This window comes from Homarus americanus, unplaced genomic scaffold, assembly GCF_018991925.1.
Source record: "Homarus americanus isolate GMGI-L3 unplaced genomic scaffold, GMGI_Hamer_2.0 scaffold9358, whole genome shotgun sequence".
NCBI classification, from domain to species: domain Eukaryota; kingdom Metazoa; phylum Arthropoda; class Malacostraca; order Decapoda; family Nephropidae; genus Homarus; species Homarus americanus.
The window spans coordinates 385,038-399,259 of NW_024726344.1; the positions used below are offsets into that span (position 1 = coordinate 385,038).

The 14,222-nt window shown below is 36.3% G+C and overlaps 1 protein-coding gene across 1 annotated transcript in view; it reads left to right on the forward strand.

Moving 5' to 3' along the window:
- Positions 1-63: 63 nt before the first annotated feature.
- Positions 64-14,222, forward strand: part of LOC121865605 — a 40,638-nt gene continuing 26,479 nt past the window's right edge. Inside the window, exons 1-3 of the mRNA XM_042365123.1 lie at positions 64-194; positions 4,722-4,904; positions 9,275-9,408. Of these exons, the coding sequence (XP_042221057.1) occupies positions 4,735-4,904; positions 9,275-9,408 (304 nt within the window). The 5' untranslated portion in view covers positions 64-194; positions 4,722-4,734. The remainder of the gene's footprint in view (positions 195-4,721; positions 4,905-9,274; positions 9,409-14,222) is intronic.

The window sequence follows — 14,222 nt, forward strand, 5'->3', positions numbered from 1 at the left end:
AAAAATTTACAACTATGTAATCAAACTTTTGACAACTGATTTATAAATATTATTAGTGTTTTTTGTTTGGTGGGGTCGTTGTGTCTAAGAGGCATAGTGAAGCAAGGGCTGCCTGAGAGAGAGACTAGCGTGCTGTAGTGAAGTACCGGCTGAGGAGTGAGGAAGATTGACCTGTTCTCGAATATTATAAAAAGGTAAACAGAATAGGTAGATATTAACCAGTACTTTTCACAGCAATACTGTGAAATTAAACTGGGATTTGTCTTCAAAGTCAACAACCATAAACCACTTCCTCAACGCCGTGGCTTGCTGCTTCTCCCCGTCTCAGTAGTGGTAGTAATATCCAGGTGACGGGGTTTATTGCCAGGCTTGGCCCACATCTACTCGGTAACTATCAAGGCGATTCTTGAACTGGTTACGGATGTTGCTACAACAACATACTGATCCAGATTATTCCATTTGTCCACTACTCGTTGACTGAAATCGTGTTCTTTTTTCTTTGTTTATTTGTTTTTACTTTTATCCTCTTCACCACTGATCGGCTCGTTCGCCACCTGGGCGATCGGTCACGTCTCTGTTACGCACTGTTGGCAAGTACTGAGCATGTACTGGCTCCTGAACCTGCTCCAGTGTTGGTCAAGTCTGTGGTCTTGAAAGAGCTCACACTCGGTCCCGTCACAACACTGGCAGATTGTTCAAAAGAGTTCACAACTCTCGCTCCGAAAAAGTTACCCCTCTGCTTTTGTAAGGTGTGGTTATCTCCTCTCAAGTTTCCTTGATATATTCGGTCTTGGAAAGAAAAATTGGTAAATATTCGTACATTGGTTGTACTCGGGTTTGGGGGGTTAGGGTCATCTTGTACCCAAGACAGCTCGTACCCAACTCATGAGTTAAGTCGTACCCAACATTACTTGCACCCAATTCAAGAGATAATCCATACCTATTAGTGGGGTATGCCCATTTCGTGACCAACCCGTTTCGTCACCGTATTCATTCCCATCAATATATATGCGAAAGAAACTATTGCTTGGGATAGAAAATAATAAAAATCACCAAGACAATTTATTAAAGACGAAAATATAAAATAAAAACATTGTTAATACGTCTGCAATCATTTCACTTAAACAATACTGTAATCAATATATACACGAAAGTAACTGTTGCCCCTTGGATAGATAATACTTAAAAACACTAATACAATATGAGAAAGACTAAAATTAAAAAAAATAAATAAATAAAAACATTGTTAATTCACCTGCAATCATCTCACTTAAACAATATGTGAAAGATGCCATAGGTTATGTGGCCTGGTAATATTTACCAATGTTTAATCAAAACACCTAGTTTACAAAATTGTATTACAAAATTATGCCTCGGCATAACAATACATTGGATCAGGCAAGCATCTCACAAAGACAATTTATTAAAAACGAAAATAAGAAAAAAAACCGTTATTACAGTCCTCATGCAAGCATCTCAAACAATTTATTAAAGGCTAAAACGAAAAAAAAAGTAATATGCTTACAATCATCTCACTTAAACAATATGTGAAAGACTAAAATTTACCCATGCAAGCTTGGCAGAAGACACAATTTTTTGGGCGAAATTAGAAGTTGTGATATTTTTTCTTCATATTCATCCCACAGCTTCCAGAGATGGACTGGTTTGTCATGATTTCGTTTTCTTGTGCACGATATTAGCTTATGCTCAGCAACTAGTTGTAATTGCAAATCAACCATTGGGGCTTCTCTGTGAAGAAAAGGGTAGAGCGAGATTGTTCTTTGCTGCTCGGTGGTTTGTGCTCAGGTGCCAAATCACTTTTATTTATTCTGTATTTTCTTTATACAGGTATATGATGATTCTTGGATGCAGACCATCTGGCACTGGAGACTTGTTTGTTTTCAACTTTTTGATAGCTTGCTTTATCTGTGTTATGGAGAACTCTACCTATTTTTCTTGTTTATCTGGCTTGCACATACAGTACTTCCAAAAAATCTTTGGGTTTTCCTTTATATGCTGTGCAATATTTTGTTCCTTATTTTTCAGTTCTTTCCTGGACTCATTTCTAACTTGATTGTCGATTCGTCTGTATTATTTCTCTGCTTCTTGATATTCCCTGTTTTTGACATCTTCATCCCCCTTGTTTGTTGATCTCAGCTGTTTCATTCTGGTCCACAGTCGTTTTTTTCCTTTTTTATTTTTGTTTATAATCGGGGACACATTCACTGATTACCTCCTGAAGGTTACCTCCTGAAGTTTAATCTTGAACTTTGTACACTTTTCTTCTATGTCACCTCCATCTAAACATTCCTCCCAGTTTATGTCCAGTTTGTGCCTCATCAAGTTAAAGTCTGCCTTCTCGTACATACTGTATAGACTAGCCTTTTGCAGTTCTTCTCTTGTGCTTCAATATTACATGTGAATGTTATGCAAGCATGGTCACTCCTCCCAATGGGACTACCCACCTTCATGTCCTCCACAGTTTCCTCCTCACTGCTAAGTAGCAAGTCTAGGACATTTCCTGTATTCATTCCTCTATGTCTTGTGATTTCTGTGATGTGTTGGGTCAGGTAGCAGTCTCACTTTTTCAATGAATCTATGCTCCATGTTATGGACTTAAGCTGTTGTCGTGCAATTTTTCCAATTTATGTTTGGTAGATTAAAGTCACCCAATATTATTTTGTGCTTTATGTTAATATTATATATCTCCTGCATTATGTTTTAAAGTTTATAATTTTCTGCCTTGTTACTGCTTGGACTTCTGTAAATTGATGCAATTAATAAAGACTCATTCACACCTTTCACTTCCATACACTTGTATTCGCAATATTGTTGTTCAAGATAATGACATTAAATGCAATATATTTTCTCATGTAAACAATTAATCCCCTTCCTTCTTCTGCATTTGTGATGTTTTTATTAATCATTTCATATCCATCAAGGCTGTATTCTACGAGTATTCTTACAAATCTATAAAAAATTGGCCTTACTTCCTGTAGAGCAATAACATGTGGATTAACCTTATTTTCTAACAGCCTTGCATTTAGTTCACAAAGTTTATCAGGTAAAAACACATCTACATTACTAAACATTATTGCAAACTTATTTACAATATTGTTAATGTTAGACCCAGATATTTCTTCAATGTTATTCGTGGGGGTTCTCAAAATGGTTGTGAATCGCCAAATCCGCGAATAACATTTGCTGACCGTTTTACTTGTGTACAAAGAAATGTATATTCCCTTTATGTGTTTGCCCTTAGGACAATTATTTCTTTTACCTGTATTGTATATATGTGTGTGTGTGTGTGTGTAGACACACATACAAAACACATACTAATAAATAGTAATGGGAAAATCCTCTTACAAATAATCAGAAACAAATGTATTAAAAATTGTTATCTACTCTCAAGTCTACTCTGTGCCTTGTTATTAATAAAGCACGGAGTAGACGAGAGTAGACTCAACAATTTTAATACTACATTTGTTTCTGATTATTTGTGAGAGGATTTTCCCTTTATTATTTATTAGTACAGTACGGTATGTGTTTTGCATAGACACACACATATATACTATATAGGTAAAGGAAATTACTGTCGAGAACGAATGGCTCCCTGTCCCAGCCGCGAAAAAGCCGACAACTTTAAAACTACCTGCAGATATTCTTGGGTGCATCCAGGGTGTCATCCGCGAATAATAGAGGACCGCGAAATAAAAATTGCGAATTATCCAGGCATACTGTACAGTACGTATATAACATTTTACGGTAAATTGGATAAAAAATGTCTCCTATTTCATGAAGTACTGCATACACAAAGGTATAAATTAGGCTTATGACTACTAATGTTTTTGGCTATTACAGTACAGTATAGAAAACACTGGTTCCTCAAACCAGCAACAAGACACGTTTTTTAAGGGTGTTTTTTATTCTTTATCCACAATTGATAACCATTTCTTATGCAACTGCTTTATTTTCTAGTAATGACCCATTTCTCCTCCTTCAATCAGTTTGGGTTATTTTTTATAGGTTAGGTTAGTAATACTTAAAGTTTCAGAAATCATCATTATTATTTTATGGGAATTATCCACGCTTGCATGGGTGAGCCATGGTTACCTGATGGAAGCACTCCATGTTGCATGATCTCTTGCAGTCTCTTATTTGGTTCCTAACTTTAATGTCATCTCTTACAATATCTACCCGTGTCATTCTTGGCTTACCTTTGGCTCGCCTCTCCTCTACATTTAGACTCCTCCACCTCTCGTTTCTGATTGGCATGCCAGTACAGTACTTATTTCATGACTGCACCATATGTTCTTGCAAACTTTATTTTGGAGTGTACAGGCATACCTCAATTTATGAAAGGGGTTCTGTTCCTAATAAACCCTTTGTAAATCAGGGATGCCAAAGCAAAAGGAAGTAAATTGCAAATCCTCTTTTGGGTGATGTTCTTGGGGTAGGAAAGAAGTTATGTGTAGAAACATTTGATAAAGTTAATGATTAACCTGCACAGCCAATCCAGAGTACAGTATACATTTTCAACATCAATAATATAAGATGCTACTTTACCAAATTTCATCTTTAAACTTATGGGAGTGTCTTACTAGTTGTGTGTTAATTGCTCATTCATTCCTGCTTCTTTTTACATTATATAAATTTAAACTTTAGACTGAACACATTTTCTTCCCTTATAGTACAGGTATTTAATTTCTTTCCTTTTGCAGATAAAACATCACAATGAGTGTCAACACCGACTGGGACATTGAATATTACCGGACACCATATGAAAGTAATGAACACTGGTCCTTGAAGGAGGAATTCATGTTAGCACATAAGGATAGAATCTCAGAAGACCGTCTGGTATGCTTGGCTCAAGTATATGCTAACATTGAACTTTTGGGTTGCAGGTAAGTTGATGCTGAAGAATATGTTTTGTGATCAGGTTATCGGGAATACAATGTACTAAAATTTGAGTACTTTTTAAAAGGTAAATACTTTAAAACTGATGTTTTATCATTAATAAAATAAAATATAAAATACCTGTAATAGAAAAATACTGTATGCTATATCATTTGTAATTTAACTTTAAAGTAATGGAGACAGATGGACTGCAGCAGGTGGGTGAGTGGATGTGACATATGGTCCATAGATGATGCAAAAAACACTGGTCTTCTGGTCTCTTCCGAGGAGAATTACCATCACCGTTGTTTGAATTAATTTATCTAAAATCTAACCATTTTTCTGCAGCTGAATGTGTTTTGAACTTATAACTAACCAATCACAGTGCAGCATTATGGGTGAGTCCATTCTAAGAGTGGGAAAATAAACTGCTTACTCACAGGTCCGAAACATATTCAAAACACTCCATGATGCTATTAGAAAAATACAATATATATTGTTTTTAAATTTAAAGTTGAAACCATCGTGATTTAATCGTGATAAAGTTAAAATATTTGTGGCACTGAGAAAACTGCAACCATAATGGCAATGATGTCAGAATCTAGGAGCAGACTATGCACATACAGGTGTACATGCAAACTTGCAGTCATGGAGTTTACAGTAGATGGCCACTTCATGTAAGGTGTAAAGGTGCAGTTTTAATGTCAGTCAGTGGCATTTCATAAGTGATAAAAATGCAGTGAACAGTAACAAATACAAGTTGTAAGCCCCAGTGTTTACACTATAAGTTGACCTGTTCAAACGTTGCAGCATACACACGTAGAATATACATATTCTAGAGATCTAAATTTGCCACTAATAAACTAATATAACTAAAGTGACCATATTTCTTGGAGCTAAAAGTGTGACATACCAAAATTCACGAAAGAAAAACCCTACAATCCATACACCAACTCCGATTATAGTTATACTTGACCCAAAACAATTGTATATAACAGTGGTATTTACCTACAGTACTTACCTTTTAATGGTCATACTTTCCCCTGGATAAGATTTGCTTTAACATCTCTGGAGTTGATCTTATCATATTGTAGAATTACAGACAGGTTTGTTTGAAGTTGACTTTCATGACAAGTAATGCTTTGAGGGTTGGGATGTTTAGTTGTGGTTTTTCAAATATCCACAATTTGTTCATTTGGGAGAAAACACATCTGGTAGATGAATTTGTTCCAGGAAGACACAGAATGAACTGAACCAGTTTTAACATGTGCTGGTGGGTAATATCTCTATCCTTAAAGTGAGTGAACTTTTCTACCCAGCACTGGTCTGTAGCTAACTTAGCTGCATTCCACTATGATACCTTTTCCATAGAAATATAACTTGTAACACAATAAAACTCATCAAATAACTCGGTATCAAACTTTGAATTATAGAATTTCTTTTCTGCAGCAAAATCTATTGTTTTCTCAATGTCTTGATGCAATGTCAGGTCACCCTTTGTCTGGGTGGGGGATCAGAGCGAAAGCATTTCACAGTCACTAAAACAGAGTACAATGTGAACTTTTGTGATGTCTTCTTACTTTAAGGTAAACAAACACACTGATGATGACTGATAAACATTGAGCTCCATCTTTTACACACATGTAATCAAGAAGAAACAATACCTGGACTGTAGTTCACCAGAAAGCTATGAGGCAGTGTTTGGGTTGATGAGCCTCAGCTGACAAATGAAGTGAGTGATGCATTCCATATTCCGAGTTGGCGGGATGATGAATGTCATTAATGCGGGTTTGTTTACATCACAAATAGGGGAGTGGTCTTATTATATCAGCATCGTTAATGCGAAATATCGTAAATAAGGTTAATCGTGTCGCGGATACCTGTATTTTATTTTGTAATGCAGCACTCTACAGTACAGTATATAGGAACCTTTGTTATATCACTTACTAAGAGACTATAGCTTATACAACACAACAGACTCTTGATCATTAACAAACTTTACTTACTGTATTTACAAATTAAAATACAGTACAGTAGGTCTTACTCTGTCTGAATTTTTTATTCATGATTCTCCAGTGTATGGTGTAGCACCTTATGGTACAAAATATTCATGATCTAAAACCCCTACCTTTTGCATTATGTACACTGAAAAATATCAAAGTAATTATTCAAATATTATTATGGGTAACATCCTTTACTAGGTAACTCACGAACTACAACTGTGAGTCCTGGGCTGTAAAACTTAAGTTTACATTTGAGGCTAATTCTTGAATTAGTTACGCCACTTTATCCTGTCTTTTAGCTGGCTTCAGACACTAAGATGCTGAGTGGAGGGTGTGAAACCATGCCATAAATGAATGATTGATCAACCCATTTTCTGTCTTATACCTTCCAACTGGCAATTTCTTGTAATAAAGGCTGCCTATTGGGGCATTCACTGTTCTCAGACAACCACCAGTTTTTCACACCAGTTACCTTTAAAGGGGGGAAGTGCCATGCAACATTTGTCCTCTGTACAGTAGGCAGGTGTTGTTTAGTATCCATGTCTAACCAATTAGCACACTTCACACTTAAAGTTGTGGCTCTGCCATTTTTCACAGATCTATCCACCACCTCTCAAGAACATAAGAATGGAAGAAACTGCAGCGGGCCTGCTGGCCCATACTGGGCAGTCCCGTTTACACCCAACTCCTATCGCTCATATATCCATCCAACCTATGTTTGAAGCTATCCAGCGTATTCGAGTTAATGATGATGTTTGATGACTTGTTCAACTCATCCACTACTCTTATTTCCAAACCAATGTTTACCTATCTTGCGCCTAAATCTAAATTTGTGTAATTTAAAACTATTGCTACGAGTTCACTCCTGGTTCGATAGTTTGAGTACCTTTGTTATATCACCTTTGTTAAGCCCTGACTTCCATTTATACACCTCGATCATATCGCCCCTCGCTCTGTGTCTCTCAAGGGAGTGTAAATTAAGATGTTTTAACCTGCCTCTGTACTCAAGGTTCCTAATGCCTGGGATTAGTCTTGTTATTCTCTTCTGAATTCTTTCTTGGGATTCAAGATCCATTCTATAGTACGGTGACCAGAACTGAACTGCGTAATCCAAGTGAGGTCTCACAAGCGCAAGATATACAGTAGTTTTAGGGTATCCTTGCTAGTTTTGTAACTAACTCTCCTTTGTATGAACCCAAGTACTTTGTTAGCCTTGTTTCGAGCAAATACAGGAACTTCTTGCTTAACGTCGTGGTTACGTTCTTGTAAAACACAACGTTAACTGAATCAATTTCCCCATAAGAAATAGGTCAAATATGCTAGTTCCGTCCACCAACCTCCCTTTGCCCCATAAAATACATTACATATACTGTACATAAATTCCATGGAATTTTAATAGAAAATAAATACAGGTTGATAACCCTTTATCCGAAATTCCGAAAACCGAAAAGTTCTGAAAACCGAAATTTTTTTTTTGGTATTAGCCCACCCGGGCACAGGTCACTGACCCACATCAGGGCCTAGGGGGGCGAAAATGTAATAGTAATACGAAAAATTCCAAAAACCGAAATGCATCTGGCCCCAAGGATTTCGGATAAGGGATTGTCAACCTGTAGTATACATCCAAAAAGATAAACAAACTAAATTATTGTTTAATTAATAAGATAATACAATCATTTTGTATTGTACTCACTGATGGGCAGAGGTGGAGCGAGTGTGTGGTGGGTAGTGGAAAGGGGGAGGGTAGTACGCACTGTTGTGGGGGTTAGGCCTAGCTACACCATTGTCCACAGCACGTTCACCTTTCTCAAAATGGTTTAAAACCTCAATTTTCGTAGCAAGGCTAATGGTCTTTCATTGCTTCTTCACAACACAAGCATTAATGACACTTGATGGATGCTTGGGAGCCATTTCAAAAATACTTAAGCACGTACATATGCTGTGGAAGCTTAGCAAAGACTGGGGAAAAACGCTTGGGGACGCTGTGACGCTCTGCGAGAGAGTGTAGCATGCCAAGATGTGAGAGGGTGGTGCACCCTACAAAGTAGTCCGTGTTGGGTGACAACGGTATAACGAATCTGTCGGGTCATAAAACAACATTGTCGGTCGGAATCATGGGTATCTAAAGAGTAGCAACGTTATAACGAAACAACGTTGTCAGGGACAATGTTAAGCGAGGACTTACTGTAAACATTGTTGACTTGTTTTAAGATCCCTATTTATTACTCCTAAATCTTTCTCACAGTCGGATTTGTCTATAAGACTGCCTCTAACCTGGCATGCATATTTACTACATAGAGCTAACAACTGGATTTTTTAATCTTGTGCAGTAATACAGTAGTGTACATATTTATTTCTTGAATTAACTCTTGCAGGTACCCAGATAAAACCATGGAGGAAGTTTCTATATTGGCCCAGGATATAGGAAAAGACTACAAAGAAAGGAAGAAGAACAAATTGCAACGTACATTTGTTAAGGCATCTGATGCTGCTGGAGCTAGATATAAAGGTAGCAAAGTACGCTAGTACATTAAGTATATTTTGCAGTATGTAGAATAAGACAACTAATTACAGTACAGGTTGTACCTCTCGAGTCCGGCAACCTCGGGACCTGACCGGTGCCGGACCATTGAAATTCACTCTTTTCCTGGATAGATAGTGACTTGTCCTTATGCTTGGAAGCACTAGCACCACATTCTCTGCTTCATGGTCTCTTTGAAGACATATTGATGGGTTAAATGTCGTACAGTAGCTTCTCAAATTTCGCGAGTTTTTAATTCAACGTTTTTATTTGAACACACAAAAAAAATTAAAATTAAAATTTTGACGGCGGAAACTCGGATTTCGACGTGTTTGAACGGCCCACCAACGTTCAGACGACGTGCACAATCATGTAAACAGCGTCATTTCTCTTATGTACAAAAGATTCATTATTGTTTATGACTGAATGTCTTATTGATTAAATTAATGTTTATGTGTGCAAAATGGGCAATACAATTTATTAATAATACCATACGTAGAATATTAAAACACACAAGGAAATGAGACAGCATTTTTTTCGTTAATTACAAAACCAGTGACTGACTGGTTCTACATATAAAACTAAAGAAAATAAGACCCTGGTTGTAGCTGTAGTAAAATTAATATGGTTGTTTTAAGTAATGTTATTTAATGTTAATAAATGGAACAATAGAAGTAGCTAACGATAATGGTAAAGAAAAAAAGAGAGATTGCGTATGTAAGTGCGCACATGTGAAAACATATCATCATTACTCTATACCGTATAAGAATATGAAAGCAACACTAATTTACCATTCATATATATTTTAATTAATGTTTCTGAATTTTTTTTATTGAATTAATGTTTGTGTGTGCAAAATGAACAATACAATTCATTAATAATACGTGGAATATTAACACGAGGAGACGAGACGGCTGCCGGCATTGTTTTCGTTAATGCTTACAAAACCAGTGACTGATTGGTTCTACATATAAAACTGTAAAATAAGACCCTGATTGTAGCTGTAGTAAAATTAATGTAAAAAAATTAATATGCTTGTTTGAAGTAATGTTATTTAATGTAATAAATGGAACAATATAAGTAGCTAACCATTAATGGTAAAGAAAAAAAGTGAGACTGCGCGTATGTAAGTGCGCACATGTGAAAACATATCGTCATTACTTTACATAAGAATATGAAAGCAACAAACCTTAATTTCCCGCGGCTTTGTTGTTGTTGTTGTTTTTTATGGGGATTAGCCCACCCGGGCATAGGTCACTGACCCACTTTGGGGCCTGAGGGGCAAAAATTTAATACTCCTGTAATAATAATAATGCAGATAAAAAAAAAAAAGCTGCCTATCTACCTATTGGATAAACTAAAATCGTGCCGAACCACGGGAGTTTCCGGACCACAGAATGCCGGACTAGAGAGGTACAACCTGTACTTAGTTTTGAAAGACTTGGAAATTACAGTATTTTCACCTCGAGCAGGTTTGTAAACTATGTTTCAATATATCCCACATGTATGATATGGAGATTAGAATGATCTTTGCGGTTTCTACATTTTTTTCCTTGCCAGCACTAACAGTGTCTAACAATAAGTAAGTATTACTTGTGTCATTGGTAGTGACAGCAACAGTGGCAACTTCGTCATCTACTATACTTGAAGATTTGGCAAATTTCTGACGAGATAGTCTGAGTGGAGCTTGATTTATTTTTCTAGCTTTAGATATTTTTTGGGGCCATAGTGTTATAATAATGGTACAGTAAGTGGCCACTGTCCTGGATTAGTTGATGTGAAAGGGGATTCAGTGATGTAAATTTTCTATTTTTAATGGAGAAATTGTCTTGGGTGCCAAATAATGCCAATTATGACCATTTTATGGACATTTACAGTTGCTGTACTGTTTTATTGAACCATTAAATATGAAAATAAAATACTGTAAATTGATAATATACATAGACAGGGGTGGATCAAATACAATTGTATTTGTATTTTAATTGTATTTAAATACAAATACAATTGTATTTGTATTTTAATTGTATTTAAATACATTTTCAATATATTTGTAATTGTATTTTGGCACCCAGAAGAAAAAGTATTTTGTATTTGTATTTCGACACTTGTTAGTGTTACAGGCAATAGGCTAGTTTAAGGCTACTGCCTTTTGTCTCCTCCATAAACAAAGGAAAAATTGTGTGGACGAAAACACTTGAATTTGTTTTATTTTTGTAATTTTGTTTATTTTTATTACTGCTATTGTTATCTGCAAGCAGTAACGTTGAACATTCTGAATCTGTTGTGCATTTTTTCCCGCTTGTTGTATTTGGTCTTAAGCACAGCCTCAAACTGTTCATTGAAAATATACCGCTCTACTGCTTTAAGTTGGCAAATGCACTTCAGTCATCTGTCAAAAAGAGGTTGCATCCATTTCTGGAGAGGATTGATGTCATTGCCGCAGCTGCCATGGACCCCAGGTTCAAGTTGGCGTGGATTCCATGTGAGGAACTGCAGAAAGAAAAGATTTCGAAGATTGTGGATTTAATTATTGCTGAGTCTACCAAGGACTACAAGGAGAAGGTCCAGAAGGAAGAAATTCAAGAGAATGAGCTTTCCATGAGCATCAACCAAGACAAAGATGGCATAATTGCCAAACGACCTCGTCTCTTTGCCTACATGCCTCCACCTGGGCCATCGATGGCAAGCCCGTCAACAAACCACACTACAATGGTGAAGACGGAGCTTCAAACGTACCTGGAGGAAGGTGTTCTGCCTTTTGACATCAACCCACTGAAGTATTGGCGTGATATACAAAGCTTCAAAATTCTGAGGCACTTTGCCAAGAGCATTCTAGGCTGCTGTGAAACGTCGGCACCTTCTGAGAGAGTGTTTAGCAAAGCTGGTAATTTTTACACTCCAGAGCGAGCTAAGTTGAGCCCAGAAATCTTCCGGGCATTAATGATGATAAACTGTAATTCTGATATGTACGTATTGGGTTTGTATTTTTGAACTTGGAAATAAAAGTATTTCTATTTGTATTTTTACATCTTAATTTCAGAAGTATATGTAATTATATACATTTGTATTTTTGAATTAAGGAATAAAAGTATTTGTATTTGTATTTGTATTTTTGCATCTTAATGTCACAAGTAATTGTATTTATATTTGACCGCTAAAAATCAGTACAGTATTTGATCTAACCCTGTTAACGTAGAACATAAAAATGTTCTACAACCAAATTAAGTGAACTAACCTGTTTACATTATCAAAAGCTAAGGTATAAGGAATAAAATGGGTGGAGTGGCCAATGTCTTGGAGCAGATCAAGTAAGATGGTTTATTTATTTTTTACCGATACATATCCCCCCATATTCGCGAACTCCTTATTTGGGAATTCACTTATTCATAAAAAAAATTTATAAGTGACCTTTTATTCTAGATTTGCGATCAAAATTCATGTATCCATCAAGGCTATAAGAAAATTTTTTGTAATTTCTCAGAACAGCACTACCACCAGGAGGAGTTGTTTGTTTTTCATTTTTTTCCACTGATATTCTTATCATTATAGCAAGTACAGGGTACTCTTATTTTAAAAGAGGTGACAGAGGAGGGAGGGAGGACAACTCGCCACCCCTTTCTTGGGAACCTGCGATCCTTTTATAACAACAGTGTGCAATTCACCATAATTCCCATATTATTTAGGTTTATTTGATGCCATGTTGATAAAACATTATCGAAAAATATTTAATTTTCCCTCCAAAATCCCACAATCAATCACATATGAGCTATTGCGCAGTAATATATTCTCGGTCTGACGCGCTCTCACTAATAATGCTGCCAGCACTCCCCATTCTTAAGCATTGTTGTTGTCACTGCATAAGAGGGTTGCTCCTTACCATAGGCTCTGTCTTGAGCACTTAGTAATTAGTATTGTAACATATTTATTAGAACTCAATAAATATTATTGTCGTGTATAATGCGTTTCCATGTGCCCTGGTTTATTCATTGATCCGTTGTCTAAAGGCAAACGTAGTCAAATTGAGCCATCATGTGACACAGATCAGCTGGGCAATCATAAGCTGACTCCGAGACTTGTGTGTCAGGATGCTGTGACGTCACATCTGGGGGAGGAGTGGGTGGATGGTGACACAGTTACAGCTCAGTGCTCACTGCCTCCACACTTGTGTTAACTTCCCACACACACACATGCACATAAGTTTTCTTATTTTGTAGTTTTATATTTTTTCTCTTTACTTCTAAGCCAAATTAGAGTATTGCAAGTCTTACTCTTTTTCTCTGTACAGTATAAGAAAAAAATGAATTTACTGGGGTTAACTATAATATCCTGAGTGATATAAGTTATGTGTTTATTTACATACTCAGACTTGAATTATACGTAGGGAAAACAAATATTGGTTAATATTAATAGCTTTTATTACCCAAAAATTACTCCATATAAATATCAACACCGTCTCTGAAACATTGACAATTTCTAACCTAAAAAATGAAAAAAAAATATGTTAATCTTGGTAGCCATGATACCAAACCCCATTTTTTCCATATGGTATTAAATTCAGTATAGTATTCGCAAATTCACGATTCATGACGATTTCCAAGAACGTAACCCTTGGGAATATTGGGAGATAAGTATAGTATGTTATGCACCACTGCCATTTATGCTCATTATGATGATAAAATAGGATATATATGTTTACTACACACACACAAAAAAAGAAATAGCATCATAGCTTAAGATCCAGGACTATGCCTCTATAATCTTTCAAGGTGTAGCAGATTAGTGTACTGGAACAATAACACCGA